The 21,970-nt window shown below is 42.3% G+C and overlaps 2 protein-coding genes across 16 annotated transcripts in view; one reads left to right on the forward strand and one right to left on the reverse strand.

Moving 5' to 3' along the window:
* Window positions 1-7,567: 7,567 nt before the first annotated feature.
* On the reverse strand, window positions 7,568-17,327 carry LOC118883106 (A-kinase anchor protein 7 isoforms alpha and beta-like). The gene is made up of 2 exons (XM_036829717.1): window positions 17,324-17,327; window positions 7,568-7,785 (listed from the first exon to the last, which is right to left on the reverse strand). The coding sequence occupies exons 1-2, from the start codon at window positions 17,325-17,327 to the stop codon at window positions 7,568-7,570; spliced, it is 222 nt and encodes a 73-aa protein (XP_036685612.1).
* Window positions 17,328-19,894: 2,567 nt separating this feature from the next.
* SRRM1 (serine and arginine repetitive matrix 1) overlaps window positions 19,895-21,970 on the forward strand; it is a 34,951-nt gene continuing 32,875 nt past the window's right edge. For 13 of the 15 annotated variants that reach the window (XM_036846891.1, XM_036846883.1, XM_036846938.1 and 10 more), the window contains exon 1: window positions 19,904-20,054. In XM_036846891.1, the coding sequence (XP_036702786.1) occupies window positions 20,034-20,054 (21 nt within the window). In that variant the 5' untranslated portion in view covers window positions 19,904-20,033. Of the gene's footprint in view, window positions 20,055-21,970 lie in introns of all 15 variants that reach the window. The other 2 variants (XM_036846856.1, XM_036846948.1) reach the window with 2 other exon arrangements.

The raw sequence follows: 21,970 nt of genomic DNA on the forward strand, positions 1-21,970 counted from the left end.
TGCCAATACAGGGGACACGGGTTCGAGCCCTGGTCTGGGAAGATCCCACATGCCGCGGAGCAACTAGGCCCGTGAGCCACAACTACTGAGCCTGTGCGTCTGGAGCCTGTGCTCCGCAACAAGAGAGGCCAAGACAGTGAGAGGCCCGCACACCGTGATGAAGAGTGGCCCCCGCTTGCCGCAACTAGAGAAAGCCCTCGCACAGAAACGAAGACCCAACACAGCTAAAAATAAATAATAAATAAATAATAATAAATAAAAAATTAAAAATAAATAAATAAATAAATAAATACCTTCTATCTACTGCAACTCCCAAAAGTGTATCCTCAGACCTTTCCCCTGAATTCTATTCTAGATAAATGGCCAACAGACTTCTCAGTACCTCCACTTTGATGTCTAACGGGCACCCCAAACATAAACCAAACCAAACTCTTGTTTTTTCCACCTAAACTTACTCTTCCCCAGTCTTTCCCTCCCAGTGAACCGTCAGCAACATCTGTGGTTCCTCCTGTTCCCTCACAGCCATTTATTAATAAATTGTCCGCTCTTTTTAAAATTCTCTCTGTTCTCCCAGTTTGCAACTTGTCTTTTTACTCTTGGTGGTATCTTTTGATGAACAAATGTAATTTGTTTCTTTTATGGTTAACACTTCTGAAAATACCTTGTTTGAAATATTTCCCATCCCTAGTTCTTGAAGATACTCTCTGGCAGCTTTTCTTTTTTCTCTAAAGATTTGCCTTTCACATCTCTCCTACCACCCTATTTTGTTCCCAGCAAAACCCTCAGCACTTACCACAGCCTGCAAGGCCCTGTGTGACCTGGCCCACTACATCTCTCGCTTCCTGTAACTCCCTCTCTCACTCTACTCGGGCCATGCACTGGCCTCCTTAATGTCCTAGAACATGCCAAACATTCTCCCACCCCAGGACCTTTGCACATACTGTCCTCTTTGCCCGGAGTTCTCTTCCCTCACATAACCAGTCTTGTTCCTCTTAAAGCAGGCTTCTGCCCCCAGGTCTCCTTATCATAGAGGACTTCCACAGCCACCCTGTATAAAATAGCACATCTCCTCCACCCGCAATCTCCATCCTGTGTTCCTCATTTATTTTACCTTGTCATCTCTCTTCTTCTAGTAGAATATAAGTTCCATAAAAACCACAGTTTTGCTTAGTGTGCTGCTATATTCCCAACGTCAAGAGTGGTGCCTGATGGACAATAAGTATTAAAAAAATACTATTGAATACGTGATGGGATGAATGAAAGTGTCTTGAAAAATATAGTGTTCATTTAAGAATAAATGTTTTGAATGTACATAAATTTACATAAATGTCATGTAGATATTCTGCTTCTTACTTTCTCACTAAACATATTTAAGATCGAAACATACTGCTGAATGTAAATCCAGTTCGTTATTTCTGACCACTGCATAGTGTGCCATCAAATGCCACATTTTCTCATCTGTCTCCTTAATGATGGACACACAGTTTGCCTGCAGCTCCAGCTATATACACAGCATGAAATAAACTTTCTGCAACTTACACCTTATGAATCTGTGTGAAAGATCTTTTTGGTATTTTGGGGGTGGGGAGTGGAGGGAGTGGGACGGTATGTATACTCACGAGTAGAATTGGTGAGTCACAGGACAAACATAGATACGCTTAATTCAACTAAGTACAGCCAAAAGGCCTGCCAGGGGAAAGCACACAAAATTTATGCCTCCCCCCATCAGCAATTTGTGGAAAATCCTGTTTCCTCCATATCCTTCCTGGCCCTTTGAAGTACCTTGAGTTTCTAATTTTTGGCATTATTACAGATATAAAATATTATCTAATTGTTGTTTTCATTTGCATTTCTCTGATTACCAGGTAAGAGCACATAGAGTTTTAGTTTTGACGTTTGCAACCTTCGGGTTCTTTTGTTGTTGTTGTTTGTTTGTTTTTCTTGAGGGGGGAGAGGGAGGGAAGGGGAGAAATCACTATTTAGACACTAATAAAATTTATTAAGTCATTTATTCTCCTTTATTCCCCATATCTCATTGCTTTCTCCTGGATTCAGTTCTCTTCTAGCTCTATGCTTACTTTAGGAGGGATTTCAAAGAAGCTCTTTACATGGCAACATTTCTGAGACCTTGAATAAATATTTATTTTCCTTGAGTATTTAAATGACAGTATAGGACTTCCCTGGTGGCACGGTTAAGAATCCGCCTGCCAATGCAGGGGACACGGGTTCGAGCCCTGGTCCGGGAAGATCTCATATGCTGTGGGACAACTAAGCCCATGTGCCACAACTACTGAGCCTGCGCTCTAGAGACCACGAGCCACAACAGCTGAGCCCACGTGCCACAACTACTGAAGCCTGCGTGCCTAGAGCCCATGCTCTGCAACAAGAGAAGTCACCACAATGAGAAGCCCGCACACCGCAATGAAGAGTAGCCCCGCTCACCGCAACTAGAGAAAGCCCGTGTGCAGCAAAGAAGACCCAACACAGCCAAAAATAAATAAATAAAATAAATAAATTTATTTAGAAAATATAAATAAATAAGTAAATAAATAAATGACAGTATAACCAGAGATAAAATTCTAGTGTCAAAGTTCTTTGCCTTCAGCACTTTGAAAATATGAGTCCATTGTCTTTTGCATCCCAGCTATTGAGTTCAACGATCTAACCATATTGCCAGGAGTTTTTCTCCCCCACATTGTGTTGTATTTATAAAATACCAAATAAAATATGTAACATTTTAAAAAATGGATCTGAACCGCCCTAACTCAACTAGAGTTGGAGCATTACCAGTGCTGTTTAATAATCTACCTCTGTGTTCTTTCCCTATCATATTCTCTATTCTCACCCACCCCGCACCAGGGAACCACTTTCCTGAATGTTCCCCATTTAAAAAATAAATTTGTCATAAATGTGTGCTTCCCTGAAATAATACATTGTTTAGTTTTGCTAGTTTTTTTTCAGCTTTTCATAAATGAGCTCGTATTGTGCATAGTCTTCTGCAACTTCTTTTTTTTTTCACTCAACTTTATATTTCTGTTTCATCTATTTTGTTGCATGTAGCTGTACCTAATTCTGTTTCTTGCTGCATAATATTCCACTTTGGAAACATGTTACAATCTACCCATTATCCTGATGACAGACATTTAGGTTTACATCCAAGTTTTTGCCAGTAGAAAGGATATTGCTATGAATATTTTATACATATCTCTTGGTACATGCATACAATTGTTTGGAGTAGAAATGCTGGGTCATAAGGTTTGCACATCTTTAATTTTATTCAATTATGCCAACTTGTTTTCTAAAGTGTTTGTAAAATTTCCTCTTCCACCAGCAGTACATGAGAGTTCTGTTTAATCCACATCTTCAACACTTTGTATCCCTAGACTTCCTAATTTTGAGTAGTCTAGTAGGTGTAAACTGGTACCTTGTGATCTTAATTTGCATTTCCTAGATTTCTAGAGAGGTTGAACATCTTGTCATATGTTGATAAGTTCTTCTGTGAAATGCTGGTTCAAGTCTTTGCCCATCTTTGCATTGGGTTGTGTGTCTTTTTCTTATTTGTTTATGGTAGTTTGTAACAGTATCTATTCTAGATGTTAATCTTTTCTCAGTTTCAATAATTTTGTTGCAAATATCTTCTCCCAGTTTACAACTTGTCTTTTGACTCCCTTTGTGATATCTTTTTTTTTTTTAGGCCACACCATGTGGCATGTGGGATCTTAGTTCCCTGACCAAGGATCAGACCCATGCCCCCTGTATTGGGAGTGCAGAGTCTTAACCACTGGACTGCCAGGGAAGTCCCATCTTTGTGGTATCTTTTGATGAACAAACATTTTTTACTTAATGTAGTCAAATTTATTCATATTTTTATTTTATAGCTAGCAGGTATTTTGTATCTTGTTTAAGGAAATCTTTCCTATCCCTAGGCCTTAAAGACATGCTCTCGAAGCTTTTTTTTTAAATTTTTTTAAAATTTATTTTTGGCTGCATTGGGTCTTCATTGCTGCACACGGGCTTTCTCTAGTTGTGGCGAGCAGGGGCTACTCTTCATTGCAGTACGCGGGCTTCTCATTGTGGTGGCTTCTCTTGTTATGGAGCACGGGCTCTAGTCTCGCGGGCTTCAGTAGTTGTGGCATGCAGGCTTCAGTAGTTGTGGCTCGCGGGCTCTAGAGCGCAGGCTCAGTAGTTGTGGTGCACGGGCTTCGTTGCTCCGTGGCATGTGGAATGTTCCCGGACCAGGGCTCGAACCCATGTCCCCCGCATTGGCAGGCGGATTCTTAACCACTGCGCCACCAGGGAAGCCCAAGCTTTTTTTTTAAGTTTTGCCTTTCACATGAAAGTCTTTAATCATTAGGAATGAACTTTTATGTGTAGGGTGAAGTATGAATCCAATTTCATTTTTTCTATATGCATAACCATATAGTCTCGGTGTCACTCATCCTTTCTCTAATATCTACAAAGCTGCCTCTGTCTTATATCAAATTTTCATATACATGTGGGGCTTTTTCTATGCTATTGTTTTCTTTGGTGAGTTTGTCAGTATGTTTGCTTTTTTGTTGTTTTTTCTAAATTTCTTTTATTGAAGTATAGTTGATTTACAATGTGTTAATTTCTGCTGTACAGAAAAGTGATTCAGTTATACATATATATACATTCTTTTTTACATTCTTTTCCATTATGGATTATTACAGTATATTGAATATAGTTCCTTGTGCTATACAGTAGGACCTCGTTGTTTATCCATCCTGTATATAATAGTTTGCATTTGCTAATCCCAAACTCCCAGTCCATCCCTCTCCCATGCCCCTTCCCCCTTGGCGACCACAAGTCTGTTCTCTATGTCTGTGAGTCTGTTTCTGTTTCATAGATTAGTTCATTTGTGTCATATTTTAGTTTCCACATATAAGGGATGCCATATGGTATTTGTCTTTCTCTTTCTGACTTACTTCGCTTAAGATACTGCATTTTCTTAATTAATACAGGAGGTCAAGGCCTCCCACCTTAAACTGCTCTTTAGCAGTGGCTATTTTTGGACATTTGTCTTCATAAAAATAATAGAATCAGCTTGCAAGTTCCTCAGAACTTCTGTTTGGATTTTTATTGGATAATGGACAATAAAGATAAATCTGTTTGGAGAAAACTGACATCTTTACAATGGTATAATTCCACTTACACCCCTACTGTCCTTTGTGTCGTTGTCACATATTTTATGTCTACATGTGTTAAAAAAAATCCCAACTTACACTGTTATTAGTTTTGCTTTAAAGTCAATTGACATTTAAAAAATTTAAGAAAAGAACAAAAAGTTGTATTTTAAAATATTCATCCACTTATTTACCATTCCCATTGTTCTTCCTTCCTTCCTTTTTTTTTTTTTTTACGGGAAAACAATACACTTATTAAGAGGCATGAAAATGCATAAACTCACTTATAAATAAATGTAGCATAATTTACCCAGTGAAAAAATAGCTAAAATCCATGAGTAAACTGGATTTTATCTTTGAAAAGTTTACATATTTGATCTCTAATAATTTCCCCCTCCATCATGATCTCTTAGTAGCAGCAATTTTACACTGACTATAGAAAAGCTGTTACCAGTGATTATCATATGGGAGGGAAATTTTTCAAGAATTTTCTTTAGAAATGAACTAGTGCAAACAAATTCAGATTGTGAGGGATACAGTAAGACCTGGGGCTTATCTTCTGAAAAGTAGAAAATAAAAATCCCAAACATTCATTAAGAAATGAAAAAGCAAATTACATTTTGATCATTGAAAAATAACACATATGGACATTATAAAACATTCTTAACCAGTGATTGCAATAATTACATTTTAAAATGTTCATTCAAGTACTGGTGATCAATAAACATTCTAAGTCTCATTAAAAGTAACACTAGGCATAGATACATGTGAACAATGCTTCTTTTGATTTAACAACAACAAAAATCATGTCAACAGGAGACAAGTTACCCTTAAAATATTGTATTTTTTTTTTTTTGGTCTGTAAATGATTTTCCACGGTCTGTATATTTTATTTGTGAGGAACCAACGAACATCTCACAATGGTTAATTAAGAAGTCCTTTCTATAAAATGAATCTCGATATTATAGAGATAAACATTCTAAAACACAAATTCAGCTTAAAAATAACAGTGCAGAATCAGTTTTCTTTGGTAAGAAATTGTTAATTCCTTGCCAGCGTTGGTTTGCTGTTGTGCAGACTCTATCAGAACACTTCTTTGATATTTACCAAAGAGCTATTTAATGAGCTGAAAAGATTTCATAAGCTCTGGTACCACAATAGCAATGTAGAGCTTACATCAAAATTGCGCTGAAATCAACATCATTTCCTTCATTACTGCTGTTAATGAATCTTCATTCAAAAAGCTCCCTCCTAATTTTGGCCTGACTCTCAGGCTTTAATAAAAGTTCCTTTATCTGTTTCACTTTGGACTGCAGACCCATCCTCTCTCCGCGCAAAGCTTCATTAATTAAGTCCCGGATTCCAATAGGTCTCTGGCCTGTGGGAAAAAAATTATATGATACATTTTATGTGCAAATGCCAATGAAAAACATTAAATATGGCACACCGACTTATCAAAAGAGGGTTAAAAAGAAACCTTTAAATGCTGCCCACATTTATAGAAAAGGTTGCATTTCACCAAAAAGATATCATTTACATGAAACAAGATCACTGCATAGCAACAGCCCACATAGGACAAACATGAAACATTATGGACTAACTATATGGATAATAATTTCAACAGTGATCATTTTAATCATAGCACTTGTTAGTTCTGTGTGTGTTTTGGCCTCAGATAAAGTAGTCAAATGCCCTGCTAAGCAATATAAATGGCAGTATTCCATTTACAGCAAGGCCCCTTCCATGGCCTTTAATTTTTTTTTTTTTTTTAAATCATTAAAGAGTGCTTGGGTTTTTTTTTTTTTAAGATAGTCATCTTTTCTTTTTAAAATTTATTTATTTATTTATTTATTTTTGGCTGTGTTGGGTCTTCGTTTCTGTGCGAGGGCTTTCTCTAGTTGCGGCAAGCGGGGTCCACTCTTCATCGCGGTGCGCGGGCCTCTCACTATCGCCACCTCTCTTGTTGCGGAGCACAAGCTCCAGACGCGCAGGCTCAGTAATTGTGGCTCACGGGCCTAGTTGCTCCGCGGCATGTGGGATCTTCCCAGACCAGGGCTCGAACCCATGTCCCCTGCATTAGCAGGCAGATTCTCAACCACTGCGCCACCAGGGAAGCCCCATGGCCTTTAATTTGAGTCCACGAGGCATAACGCAAAATCCTCTCTCGCACAGCCTCGGCTGAGGGCAAGTGAAACCGGGGCCATTCTTCCTTCATAAATTAATTTCCTCTGATAGTCCCAGCACTCCATTTCTCTTCTGCTGTGTTTCTGGAATGCAAACACATCAATCATGAAAGTATTAGGCAATCTCCACAGATTGGACAAGAGACACTTAAACAGCACAATGCAAATTAGCCCATTGACTCGGCAGAGGGAGCAGGGATCCTTCTCACGGAGCGGTGGGGACCTGCCTGCCTTCAGGTCTCATTTCCTGTTGTTGCCACTGTCAGTGCCATTCTTATCAGCCTCTTCAGTTTTCACAGAGCTCCCATCCCCTGGCTTGTTTTTGTTCTGTGTTTCTTCCAGATACTGCTGGACAGCCTTGAGCACCTCATTCTCCACCAGCCTCTTACTGAGCCTTACCAGTTCAGCATCATCAGGCTCACCTCCATTCTTAGCACCTGCTAGTGATGGAGGGTCTCCTGCAGAGGCGGGGGTCAGCTGTGGCTCACTGCAGGGACAAGGACACTGGCAGCAGAAGTTCTGGGAAGCTCTCCCTGGCCTGAGCCCTCCTAGAGTCCACCACCAGCCCCACCAAGGACCCTGTGGGTTCCAGTGCTGATTCACCCCAGGCCAAACAACCAACAGGGAGGGAACTCAGCCCCCTTGCCTTCCTTTCTATAGATCTAAATTTCCAATTGCTATCACTTCTTTTCAGCCTACTTAATGTCCTTTAGAATTTCTTGTGGTGAGAGTCTGCTGGTGAAAAATCGGTTCAGCTTTGATTTATCAGAAAATATCTTGATTTCACTCTCAGTTTTGAAAAAATTTTTTACTAGATATAGAATTCTAGGTTGACTTTTCTTTTTCCTCCAGCCTTTTAAAGATGTAGTTCCATCATCTGCTAGCTTCCAATCCGATAAGAAATCAGTTGTCATTCTTATTGCTCCCCTATTTGCAATGCAACTATTTTCTCTTGCTGCTTTAAATATTTTCTCTTTATTTTTGATTTTCAACAGTTTGATAATGATGTGCCTAGGTGTGGTTTTCTTTGACTTTATCCTCCTTAAGTTTTGTTGAGCTACCTGGATCTTTGGGTACTGTTTTTTAAACAAAATTTTTGGCTAGTATTTCTTCAAAAAATTATTTTTTCCCTATTATTTCTCTCCTTTCTTTGTGAGACCCCAATTCCTGAAATGTACCTGCCTAACAAAGCATGGTAAAAGTGATCTGTCAGTAATTTAACTGCCTGCTAGAATAAAATAACATTCTTCAGAGGAAGATAACAGAATACAGTTTCTATGACATATCATCCACAATGTCAAGTATATAATAAAATTATTAGACATTCAACAAAACAGGAAACTGTGACCTGTAATAAAGAGAAAGATCAGTCAATATAAAGATACCCACAAATGACCCAGACATTGGAATTAGCAGACAAAGAATTTGAGATGAAATTGATAAATTTGTTAGAGTCTACAGGAGAAGACCTACATAGTGACTGAAGACATAGGAAATTTCGAGAGAGATTTGGAAACTATAAAAAAAAAAAAAAAAGAATGGAAATCCCCAAACTGAAAATACAGTATCTGCAATCAAAAACGCTTTGGCTGTGATCAGCATTAGATTGGATACAACCAAGGAAATGATCAGTGAACTTAGAAACAGATCAATGGATGGGAGTTCCATGGTGGCCTAGTGGTTAGGATTCTGGGCTTTCACAGCTGTGGCCTGGGGAACTGAAATCCTGCACGCTGTGTGGTGTGGCCAGGGGGAAAAAACAAAACAAAACAAAACAAAAAAACAGATCAATGGATATCATCTCAACAAAGAGAATGAAAGACTGAGAATCAGGAAAAAAAAGGAAAACGAATTAATGCCCAAAGGGCAATAAAACCATAATCTTTGTGGTTATCTTTTCTGATAAAATTTTTTTGTATTGCCATTGGACAAAAAACATTTACATTGCTCTCAGTCTTCTACAAATTAACATCTAGGCTTTCAGAGTTTTTAAATGTTTTAATCAATAGTAAATAATAAATGAAATAAAAGTACACTCCTCTAAAGACTTGGATAATCACTGATAGGACTTGCTAGGCAATGCCCCAGAATATTAAAAAGAAATGCAATAATTCCTTTTAGCCTATTTCCAAATTTTGAAGTTTTTCTTAACAAGAGTTAAGCACTAAGGCTTAAAAAGAGAGAAATGTAGCTTCTAATAACTTTCTCTTTCTTCTTTTCTTCTCTCTCTTCCTCTTCTCTCTCTCAAAGACTTCTAAAGTTTTGTATATACCAAGGACTATGCTAAACATTTTAGAAATAAACTTATTTAATCATAGTAAAAGATAAATTGTCCCCAACTTGATCTAGGGAAAAATGCTTCTGTGGGATCTAATTCACAGCTTTCCTCTAGGAAAAACAAAAACAAAATTTCTGAGAAAATGTTTAAAACAAGTTTCTGATTAATTTTAATGGGATTAAGACTTATTCTGGAAACTAGCTACTCACCTACCCAACTGACTTCTATCTGAGAGTCTGAGCGTCTTCTATCAAGAGTCTAGAAATCCTTTTTACTTTATCTGATCAAACAATGATTGTCTATCCGTTTTCTTTTTTCCGTAATGGAGCAATTTTTTTTTTTTAACCTTTTGGCCCTGTGGGATCTTATTCCTCAACCAGTGATCGAACTGCACCCCCTGCATTGGAACCACAGAGTCTTAACCACTGGGAAGTCCCTGGAGCAAATTTTTTTATTTGGCCCACTAAAAAGCCTTTTCCCTTGGAGCAAGATTATAATAAAATTTGACATATGCTATTAACTAAATTATCTATAAAATCCAATTTTCTTTAGCAACCCTCATAACAACCCAAGAGATCTAAATAGGACTCAACCCTCCTTTCCCACCCAATTTTTGTGGCTCAAAGCTTCAAACACTTCCCTTTCCCAGGAAGATGGCATCACAAGTCAGAAGTTTATGGCAGACACATACACATGTTTGGATGTGTATGGGGGGGGGCGGGGAAATGTCCATGGGGGGGAAAAAAGTGATCTGCCTTCAGTTCACACCAGAGTGATCACAGAGGACCATCTACCAATGTGGTAGAATATTTCTAGAGGTTCAGATATCCTGGAGAAATAACCTTGGACCTCAAGGCAACCTTTGTAAGCAGATTAAGTTAGGGGGTCCCTGGAGAAAGAGAACCAGGAATGGCTTTCTCAACATAAGAGAACCCATTTTGGCCTAAGCCATTTTGTGATCTAAGCCTGGCTGCAATGCTTGCCCTTGAACAGGTCTCAGTAATTAATGATCTTGAGGGAGGGAATGCAGAAACAAGGGAGGAGCAGTCAAGAAACAATAGTACTGCCTTGGGGCAGGGTCCTGGTTCCTCAAGAGATATATATAATAATATATCTTTGAGTTCTGCAGGAAGTAAGGTCCTCACCCACATGGAGGATGGATGATGTTGATCCTCCTGACTTTAATCAACTAAAGCTTGGACTCTGTCAACCTTTGTCCCAATTCTATGCTGAGTTCTCCTCTGCTCAAGCCCCCTCATGAATATAAATATACCCTTAGCTTAAAACTTCCTCAGTTTTGACGGTAAAGGTTCTAACTTCATAAGGTTGGTGTAAGGATTAAATAAGTTCATGTAAAATACTTAGAACAGCTCTGCCATATGCTAAAAACTCAATAAATGTGAGCTGTTACCACCATCATCGTTATTCTTGGTATTATTATCATTGTTACAAACTTGTCCTAGACGATCTTAAAAGATGTGCATAAGGGCTTGTGGAAAGAGTAGCTTTCACCCTAACTTGGGTTTATGTTCTGTCCGTAGTGTTAAAGAATTTCAGATGAACCCTGTAGACATTTGTTATATGGCATCTATACTATACAACTGATAACATTTTTTTACTATATGGATATTTTCTTTACGTGATTAAACATGCAAATATCTGGTTCACCTATTAAAAAACAAACAAACAAACAAAAAACTTCCCCAGTTTTGCTGTTTCGGGAGCCACTGCTTCGGGAACGATCCCCGGTGTTCTCCTTACTTGCTGCAAGTAATAATAAATCCCTCCTTCTCCCAATCTTTGGCTTGGTTGTGTCTATTGGCTTGACACCCACCAAGAGGCAAACCCAGTTTGGGGGTAATATTCCCAGAAACAAGACTGTCAAATGGAGCTCAGACTTGAGACACCAGTTCTTAGAGAGCTGATAGTGATGCCCAAAACTTTAGAAGACCAGACCCTGATAAACGAGGTCCTGAAGAATAGCAGGTAACCCCTCCTTATCAGGAAAATCCAGAGGCAGCTTGGGCTTGTGGCAGGTCAAATTGGGGACCACTTTATTCCTACTGTTCCTCATCTCTTGCATTTCCCACAGCTAGCAATGGTCCTTGTCAGGGACCAACAGCAGATTGCCCCAAAGTTTGAGGGGCTGTGGTTATTAAGCAGATAGGGTAGGGGGCCCCTGGAGAAAGAGAATGAAGCATGACTTTCCTGACATAAGAGAAGCCATTTTTGGCCTAAACCATTTGTGATCTAATCCTGGCTGCAATGCTTGCCCTTGAACAGGTCTCGATAATTAATGATCTTAAGGGAACAAAAGAATGCAGAAACATTACCTGCTATCAGGCAAGAGAAGTAACATTAGCAAAGATAACATATCAGTTGTGAAGACTCCCAGTTATCTTTCAGTGGTAAAGGTTAGCCCGAAGCACTCAACCACCAGATCAACCGGAACCTAAGGGACGATGATGTTGACCTTTTCTGACCCTGGTGACTTCAATCAACTAAAGTTTGGACTCTGTCAACTGTTCAAACCCCTTCATATATATGCATGGACCCTCAGCTTAAAACTTCCCCAATTTTACTGTTCTGGGAGATGCTGCTTTAGGAAAGATCCCCAGTGTGTTCTCCTTAGTTGCTGCAAGTAATAAATCATTTCTTCCCCTGATCTTTGGCTTGGTTGTGTCTTTTGGCTCTATACTCACCAAGAGGTGGACACAGTTTTCCGGTCACAACTGAAGGGGGTATTTGGCAGTGGTCTGCAACTGTGAGGGGTCCATTATCTGGGTCAGAGGCCCCCAGTCTTCTCTGAGGTTTGAGACAGGGGGCTTTGATGGCTCCGCAGTCCCTCCAGAGCCACCCTGGAGAAATTATGTTTACTCCACAAGAAGAGAAAGCTGTGGGAGGGTGAGGTTTGGACTACATGTAGAAGGAGCCTCTGGAGGACATAATAAGCATTGGCCTTTCCTTGTGGAGCTCTGCAAACATTTACCAGGGGAAAACTGGTAATGGGACATAAACTACCCTGAGAGTCTAAAGCAGAGGATTCTGGCTTTAAGAATCAGCTCTCAGGGTCTTCTTTGTGAAAAATCAAAACGGTGTTTCCCAAAGTAAGATTCCCTATCAGAATTTCCTGGGGATGTTTATTCAAAATGCAGATTCCTGCCTTCCACACAGATCGCAACTCTGGGGGTGAGGCCCAAGAATCTACATTTTTTAATCAGGCTGCCCAGATTCACCATCTTGAGGAGCTTGGGGTGAAGCAGGAAGAACAGTACAGGTGTGTCTCTTAAATGTTCAGGGGAAATGAAAATTAAGCCTCTAGGAAAGAAAAACTCTAGGGTGTCAAACCACAGAGTGTCTGTGCAGTGAATTGTTTTGTATTCACTCAGTTGGCTTTAATATAAGAAATAGAAACAAACCAGAGGTAGCCTTTTAAAAATTTTATATTTTTTAGTATAGGATTATTTAATACAACAAAAGGCTTTCCAATATAAAATGTCTAATCTACCTATTCTAGCCTAACATTTCTATTAATTCACTTTACATTTACACATACTTCTTTGGCGTGAGGTTGAAGACCATAGCATCTCAACCTATATTGGGTGCCTGTGATGGTCCATGAGTTGCCTTGCAGGTATGGAAGCTCCTCACCCTTTTTCCAGCTGCTGCCTGGACCTTAGGAGAGTGGAGGAATGCCAGGCACTCCTACTGTGGGAGTAGGTGTCTAGATATGATTAGTGCACATGCTGGCCCTACTACCCCCACTCATCTGGTTGTAGGTTCGTTTAAGTTAGACAATCCTGATTTGTTGATAAGACATGGTGACCCTCCTTGGGATGTAAGCAACGGGTCAAGTCATAATTCATACACTCTACACCTGGCCTAAATGTCTTTATCCATTGCCCATGGGTCACTGGACCACAACCCCTCAGGCATTCCCCAAGGCTGAAAGGGAAGGTGTGTGATCCAAATTTATATTTGCTGACTGGCTTCCCTGTGTCTGGTTTCTAGCTAGCCCTACATTTACAAGACAATGTGATAAGGACCCTGCCCAGCTAGGGAATTTGGGTGCGGGGGATAAAGAGAAAAAAGAAAGACCTCTTAGAATGACAGGAGTTGTGGCTCATTTTAAATGAAGTCAAGAATGATTTGCATCACTGACCACTTACGGCCACCACTGCCAGAAGAGTTCTGAGTCCAAAGGTGAAGAAAGTTGAGCCAGGCCTCTCTGGCTTTCCCTTCCTCTCACCTGGGTGAGACTGGGAGGCATTCACTGACCAGATTGAGGAGGCTTGTTTGCTTACTGACTGACCAGTAGGATAAGGTCTGTCTACATTCCCTCCCTCAGTGTCAAGTCGTTTGTAATGTTGTAGTCTCAGCCCTCAGCAGATAAACCAAACCCTGAACTTGAGTTCTACTGTATGCTGGCTGTGAGATTTTCGGCAACTTCCCCTTCCTCGGTCTCACTTTTCTCATCTCTAGAATGGGGATAATACCTCTGCATTAGCTTGTGAGGGCTGCTCCAACAAAGTAACACAGACTGGTTGATTTAAACAACAGAAATTAATTTTCTTGAATTCTGGAGGCTAGAAGTCTGAGATCAAGGTGTTGGCAGGGTTGGTTTCTTCTGAAACCTCTCTCCTTGGCTTGTAGATGGCCACATGTTCTTCTTTCTATATGTGTCTGTGTCCTAATTTCCTCTTATAAGGGCACCAATGGTATTGGATTAAGGCCCACCTAATGACCTCATTTTAACTTAATTATCTCTTTAAAGACCCTATCTCCAAATACAATCACATTATGAGGTACCCGGGGTTAGGACTCTAACACTGATTTTTGGGAGGACAAAATTCAGCCCATAACAACCTACTAGGTATTATTGTGAGGACTGAATTATCTAAGGCGTTTAAAGCATTAACATAAAGCCTGACATAGTATGCCCCACAAAACGGTAAATGCTATTATTTTGAGACCCTACATAAAAGAAAGATACTGTCATCGAAACACAAGAAAACATAGATGGGAAAGAGAATTCTCCTAATTATGGCTCCTATTTCCCATCTGATGGACACTTCTGTTGTTCTTCAAGCCCTTCTTTTAAAAATGTGCCGACACAATGTCTGAACATAGCATCTGTGGGGGACCTTCTAAGGGCTAGAAAGCAAAGCAGACAGTTACAGTTTTCTTCTTTGCCTGTTGCTGTTATCTTTCTGGCTATAAGCTCTCTGAGGACTGTCTTAAACTTCCTTTGTATCTCTTACTATATCTAAGAATACCATGCTGAGCAGAGAGTAACGCTCAGTAAAAAACAACAAATCAAACCATATGTCTTTGTGATAGTTTACTTATTTCTAGAAACAAGTCCTGGCCAAAGAGGTATGTTATCCTGAAAGGGTAGATCGCCATCTAGCGAGCCTTGTTATTAGACTAGGAAAGTGTGAGGTTCAGAAAACCCCAGGTTGCTACTTCTACGTCTCATACGTTAGATATTTATATATGCAAACACAAACAGAAATCTTCTTATAGTGTGACAGCTTGATCTATTATTGATAAATTCAACTAAGTTTTTATTTTCCTTTATTCCCAAAAGATTTCTTCATCAATCTCAAAATGAAACAAATTTACCAAACAAGCTATAGACTAAAATAATTTCATAACTGAGATAAAAATGACTGATGGATAAAAGCTGATACATTTTACTCTGGAAAGTGTCTTTGAGCACAGCGGTGAATATATTTTCAGTAGGAGTGAGTCTAGAGGACAGAGACAATAGGCAACAAATGAAACCCCTATACCATTAACAGCAATCAACAAGCAATGAGGAAAAGCAGTAGAGGAAATGGAGCCTATACCTAGAGGATCAGCACCAAGGTTGGATGCCTATTAGTTTTTTGAAGTTCAGTGTATTTGAGGAATTAAAGACCAGGCATAGCAAAGAGCCACCCTGGGGATGGCTTCTTGGCTTGAAGGCCCATTTTGATCTGCACAGCATCAGAGTTTACAGGAGACGGTGTCTGCAAATACCTTCACTGCCAAGTATTGTAGTTCTCCACTGCACCTCTAGGGAGGAGCCTTCTCTGACTCAACAGATTTTTCCATGTGGACTTTTCCTTATAGAATCAATGGTTATATTTCAAAGACCAGACTCACTCACTGGTAGAAACGCTTTTGGTGACTGAGCCTTAGACTCTCACTCGTACATTCATTCAACAAATATTTATGGACTTCCAAGAATGTGCTAGATACTGTTCAGACACTAAGGCTTTAATGGTGAACAAGAGGACAAGATTTTTGCCCTCATAGGGCTTTCTTTTTTTTTTAAGAGGGCAAAGACAGTAAGCATGTAAACAAAATAGATAACAGTGTCAGGTACTATGAAGAAAAAATAAAGCAAGGTAGGATGGGGTGGTGGTAAGGGTTCTGCTATTTTCTGGAAGGCTGCTCAGGAAAGGCTCCCCTGAGGAGGTGACATTTGAGTCACTTCTTAGTCTCTGTTGGCTTACTTACCAACGTACAGACAAAAAACTGACTTTTGAAACCTAACCTGTTCATCATTAGACTAGTGTCTGTAGTTCAGTGTGGCTGCAGTTTAGAAGTGAGACACGCTGGGGGGTGGGGAGGGTGGTGTGATGAATTGGGCGATTGGGATTGACATGTATATACTGATGTGTATAAAACTGATGACTAATAAGAACCTGCTGTATAAAAAAAAAAAAGAAACTGACATCTATGTTGATAAAACAAATGGCAAAAAAAAGAAGGGCAACCTGACTTTTCCATAAACCTATTACAAACTGTACCATGTGAGATGTACAAAACAAATTGCTCCTGATACCATGTTTCTTCTCCTTTTGGCTTCTTAGCGTTGTGACAATACCAGGGAGATAGAGACTAGTTTGACTTTCAGAATCCTATGCAATTTTATTGGCCTCATGTTATTTATATAGATGTTGCTATCACAGAAATAGGTGATATTTAATTAAACCTTAAAGCAAAAAAAAAAAAAGAAGTGAGACACGGGGAGAGGGAGCAGATTAACTCAGGAGATGAGTCTGGAGAAGGGAGCAGTAAACAAATCATAAAGGATTTTGTAAGTCACAGTAACTAGTTTGGGCTTTATCTGGAGGACGACTGAGAAGCCACTGATGAGTTTTTTTTTGTTTTTTAAAAAATTTATTTATTTATTTATTTATGGCTGTGTTGGGTTTTCGTTTCTGTGCAAGAGCTTTCTCTAGTTGTGGCAAGCGGGGGCCACTCTTCATCACGGTGCGCGCGCCACGCCTCTCACTATCGCGGCCTCTCTTGTTGCGGAGCACAGGCCCAAACACGCAGGCTCAGTAATTGTGGCTCACGGGCCCAGTTGCTCCAAGGCACGTGGGATCTTCCCAGACCAGGGCACGAACCCGTGTCCCCTGCATTGGCAGGCAGATTCTCAACCACTGCGCCACCAGGGAAGCCCAGCCACTGATGAGTTTTAAACAAGGGAGTGAAAGAATCAAGATATCATCTTGGAAAATCACTCTGGATATAGGATGGAGACAACAACCCTGAAGGCAGGGAAAATGCTTAATAGGTCAGTGCAATGATCCAGACAATAATCCAAATTGCCTGAATTCAAGAGGCAATGGGGCCAGAAGGAAGGTGACTGAGGTGAAAAGGCAAGATGTGATGGTTATAGAGTGTGAAGAGAACGATGACAAGGAGAAATGTGTGCTCACTCATTGCGAATGGGAAAAGAGAGGGTGAGACAGGTGACAGAAGATGAATTCAGTTTGAGGTGCCTACAGACATCCAAGCGAATGTCAGCAGGAAGTTGAAAATATAGGTCTGGGGCAGACCTGTGCCTGGTATATACAGATTTGAGAGACAAAAAGGTAATTGAAACCAAGAGAGGACAGATAGGTCACCTTTTCTGAGGGAAATGACAAAAGAGTCAATGACAGAACCAGACAGAAAACCAGCATTTACAAGATTGGCAGCAAAAGAGCAGAAACAGTGAAGGAAGGATAAAACAGAATGACTAATCAGAATCATTGAGAATACTAATAAGATGTGCATTGTGATTTCATAGTTCCATCTGGTTAACTGGCTTGTTATGTGGAAACCAGTTACTTCCCCATCTTTGACCCTCTGACAAAGCTTTTGTTCATTCCGCAAAATTTATTTGAGCCTGTACTATGTGCCAGACACTGTTCTAGGTGCTAGGGTCATATCAGTGTACAAAAAAGACAGACGCCCTGACTTTATGGAGCTTACATTCTAGTGTGGGGAACAGATAATAAACACATTAAAAATAGGTAAATACTAGAAGGTGATAAATGCTATGAGGAAAACCAGAGTAGATTAAGCGACATCAGTGGGGGACTTCCTTGGTGGTCCAATGGTTTAGAATCCGCATTCCAATGCAGGGGACGCGGGTTCAATCCCTGGTCGGGGAACTAAGATCCCACGTGCCATGGGGCAACTAAGCCCGTGTGCGGCAACTACAGAGCACACGCGCTCTGGAGCCCGCTCAACGCAACGAGAGAGAAGCCCGCGCACCGCAAGGAAGAGCCCCCGAGCCGCAACAAAAAGATGGTGTGTGCCACAACTAAGACCCAACGCAGCCAAAAAAAAAAAAAAAAAAAAAAGAGAGAGACATCAGGGATGTAGAGAGAGTATGTGAGCAATTTCCAATGGGGCAGTCAGGGTAGCCTCATTGAGTAGGTGATACTTGAGTAAAATCTTGAAATTTGCAAGTAGCTATCTGGGGGAAAGAGCAGAAGTTACCACTACGAAGGTCTTGAGGCAGGAGCTAGCTTAAGAAGTTCAAGCAGTGACCAGTTAGGGTACTAGATGAGATCAAAGAAGAAATAGGGGAGCATCAGGTCGGATTCCACTTTTGCTCTGAGAAAAATAAGGGACTATTAATAGGGAGGTTTTGAGCTTAAGAATGATACGCCTAAGGTTTTCTAACGGGATCACTCTGCTGCATTTAGAATAGATGCTGAGTGGCAAGGGCAGAAGCAGGGAGACCAGTTAGGAGCCCAGGGCAGAAGTTCAGGCCAAAGATGACAGTGCTTTGAAGCAGGATGATAGCAGAGCGGGTTCTTGACAGTTTGGAAGCGGGATATAAGAGGAAGAGGAGTCAAGAACGAAACCAAGGCTTGTGTCTTAAAGAAAAGGAAAGATACTGCCATCAACCGAGGCAGGGAAGACTCTGGGAGGAGCGGGTCGGTTTTTCGGCGGGGTGGAGGGTGCTCGGGAGACAGGAGGAGGAACCAGGAGCCGTCTAGCCAAGTGGAAACGTCCCGGAGAACGCTGCCAATACACGTTTGAAGCTCGAGAGAGAGATCTGAGCTGGAAATCTATGACGTTGTTAGGAGGCAGTTGGTATTTAAAGCCACGAGAGTAAACACACAGTTTCAAGATGAGTGCTGTGAACAAAAAGCAGGAAAGGGAGGCTAGAGTGTTTGCGTGTGCGCGCGCGCGCGTGTGTGTGGTGGGGGGTATTTTACAAAAGATGGTCAGAGAATGGTCACATGCTTCCTCTCAGAGAAAAAGAGAGCGCTTAGGGCAAGTCCGGCAGAAGGCATCCGATGCCGGAGCCCTCGCAGCCGGAGCAGGGCGCTGGGGAGGCAGAGCTGGGCCGCCGAGGCGGAGGCCGAGGACTCCGAGGGCCCCGAGGCCTGGAGGCAGGCCGCTTCTCCGTCAGGCCCTCTCCGGGGGCCACGTTCCTCCTCAGCTTCCTGCCCGCTAGCGTGGGGACGCGGCAGCCGAAACCGAAATTCATCTAAACCACAGTTCCAGCTTCTCCCCAAAGCTAAGGAGTTGTGCGGAGACGAGAGGGAAAGCCGAGGGAGCGGGGCCAGAATGCAGATTTCACTCATACTGCATAGCTCGACTACTTGAGGGCCGATCTCAGTAACTGGTAAACTCGTAAAAACAACACAGTCACAACTTTCATAACGACACGGGCGGCCCCACTAGCGTCACTCTGAGGTAACAGCTTTTCTCTTCAATCGCTCCATGGGCCCCCCAGGGCGGGAGGCCTCCGCCACTACGGGTGGAAGGATGGGTCAATTCACGCTCCGGCAACAAGGCCGGTTGAGCTCCACAAAAGGATTCGCAGGGCGGGGCGACCCGACGACACTCTCTCTCTCTCTCTGTCTGTCCCCCACCCAATTTGCTGCGATCGCGAGGCTTTCCTCCCTGACTGGCCACTGGGGAGGCTCTGAGCCTGGTAGCAGCCCGCCTCCCTGAACGCGCGTGCGCACGCGTACCGGGCGCTCGCCACACTGAGCAGGCGCGGCCTCGTGTCGGCTGGTGGGGCGGGTGGAGCGGCCCGCTCTGCGTCCGGGCGCTCGGCTTTCCCTGCCGGTCCCGCCCTCCGTCGCGGCGGCGCGGTGCACCTTGGGACAGGGAGCGATCTCCGAGCGAGGCAGCAAGATGGACGCGGGATTCTTCCGCGTAAGTGGGAACGCGGGGATCTGGGGTGAGGTGAGGGGCTTATCGGTAAAGCCCGGCAGGAGGCCTGAGCTCGGGACGGGGTAGCCAGCGAGCGGAAGCTTCGAAGATCCTAAGGGTCCTCGGTGCCAGCGGACGCTCCCCTCTGCCCTGCGGCGGGGACCGGTGCGCCCCTGCGCAGTCTCCTCCTCCGGAATCGTCCCCCCCTACGCGGCGGCGACGGTCGCCGGAAAATGGCGGCGGGAATGGCCCGAAGCGGTACCTCGTCGCCCGCCCGCCTGCTTGGCGGGGGCCTGCGGGCCGAGCCGCGCGCGTCGCCGGGTTCTGGGGCCTAGCGGACCCGCGAGGAGGAAGTCCCTGGGGGGAAGCCGGAGGGAAACCCTGTGGTGACCGGCGGCTGCAGGGTCCTGGGGAGGACGGGTTTGGGGGTACCGCCCCAGGAGAGCGTGGACCGGAAGCAGCGTTAAGCCGCTTTTCTTGAGAAAGCGGGCGCCGACCCCCCCCCCCTTCCTGGTCTAAGCCTTCGCGAAGGCTCGGGGTCAGAGTTCGCGGGAGCTCCCGCCCAATTTGATATCCCTTCAGGGAGGGGAACGCCGATAATTTGTGGTTAGAACGTTTGAATCTGAGACTCTCGGGGCAGAGGGTGCAACAAAAAGTATGCGCGTGTGTGGAGGCGGGGGAATGGGGTGGATCAACTCTTCTTCCCGCTCACCGTTCCTCACCCCTCACCCTCCCCGTTTGTTTTACTCTTTTGAAAGTCCGCTGGAGGAAAGTTGCCTCACTTGCAGACGGGGACGTTTTCTCGTCGTAGTTGGCCCTGAGGGCCCATGCTTTATCGGGCGCGTGCTGGAGCCTGTTCGTCCCCTTTTTCACTCCTGTAGGGAATGAGCACCCAGTCGAGATCTAGATGGGTGGGCAAGTGACACTAATAGGACTAGAGTCTGCAAGTTCTTTTTAATGCAGAACGGACCGTATGGAGACCAGTTGGTCTAAGTCAGAATTTATATGTCATGTAAGTTGGCTCTTTCCACTCTCTGGAGCATATAATATGCAGTTTGTATGTGTGTTTTTAAAGGAAAAGTTAAAAGAGAGGAAGACTGGGACTTTAGTAAAGATAGCTCTAGACACTCCAAAACCAGCGTTGAAATTCCTTTTCAGTTGACTTTAAATGTGCTAACTAGGTTTTCATTAAAGGTTTAAGTGTTATTACAGGCATTTGACTTAACGCAGCCAGTTATTTGACTATTCTTGGGTTATGCAAACAGTACTATGGTTATTTATGTAATGGTAGTTTCAATTGAGTTTATCAAATTTTCACACTGCAGGTGAACTCTCCATTTTGTAATTTCTATCAAAGTATTTTGTAGTAAATACTCAATATTTCTTGTAGTCTGAATGGAATATTTTGAAACACAGCCTGTTCTTTTCATTTTTTATTTCCTATGGAAAGGAATTCCAAAAGAAAAAGAGCAAGATGGCTGACAAATTTAAAAACAAGGTTTGCTTTTAGTGTTGGTAAAAATCTGGAAGAAAAGGGTGCAGTGCTTATATACTGCCTACAGTTCCTTAGAGGAGTTGATTGGATAGGATTTAAGCTCTGAGTTAAAAGATATTAGGGCAGTTATCCTTTTAGTACACTGTCATTCAGGTAGTAAACTGAATTTTTCAGTTAAGGTAGAAATAGTAGCTTTCATTTGCTGGACTTCTGCCACATGCCAGTTACTGTATGTGTATCATTTCTGATGTACACAGCCCTGCAAGGCGGATTTTAGCAAGTAAGGAAACATTCTCGGACAGGTTAAGTAACTTTGAGGTCATATGGCTTAAGTAGTGACAGAGCTGGGATTCTAATACAGGTTCTTTACCTTCCTAAAAGAATTTTCTTGATCGCTTTCCAAGGGACAGTGGCCAACTCTGTG

This window comes from Balaenoptera musculus, chromosome 1 (assembly GCF_009873245.2).
Source record: "Balaenoptera musculus isolate JJ_BM4_2016_0621 chromosome 1, mBalMus1.pri.v3, whole genome shotgun sequence".
Taxonomy (NCBI): domain Eukaryota; kingdom Metazoa; phylum Chordata; class Mammalia; order Artiodactyla; family Balaenopteridae; genus Balaenoptera; species Balaenoptera musculus.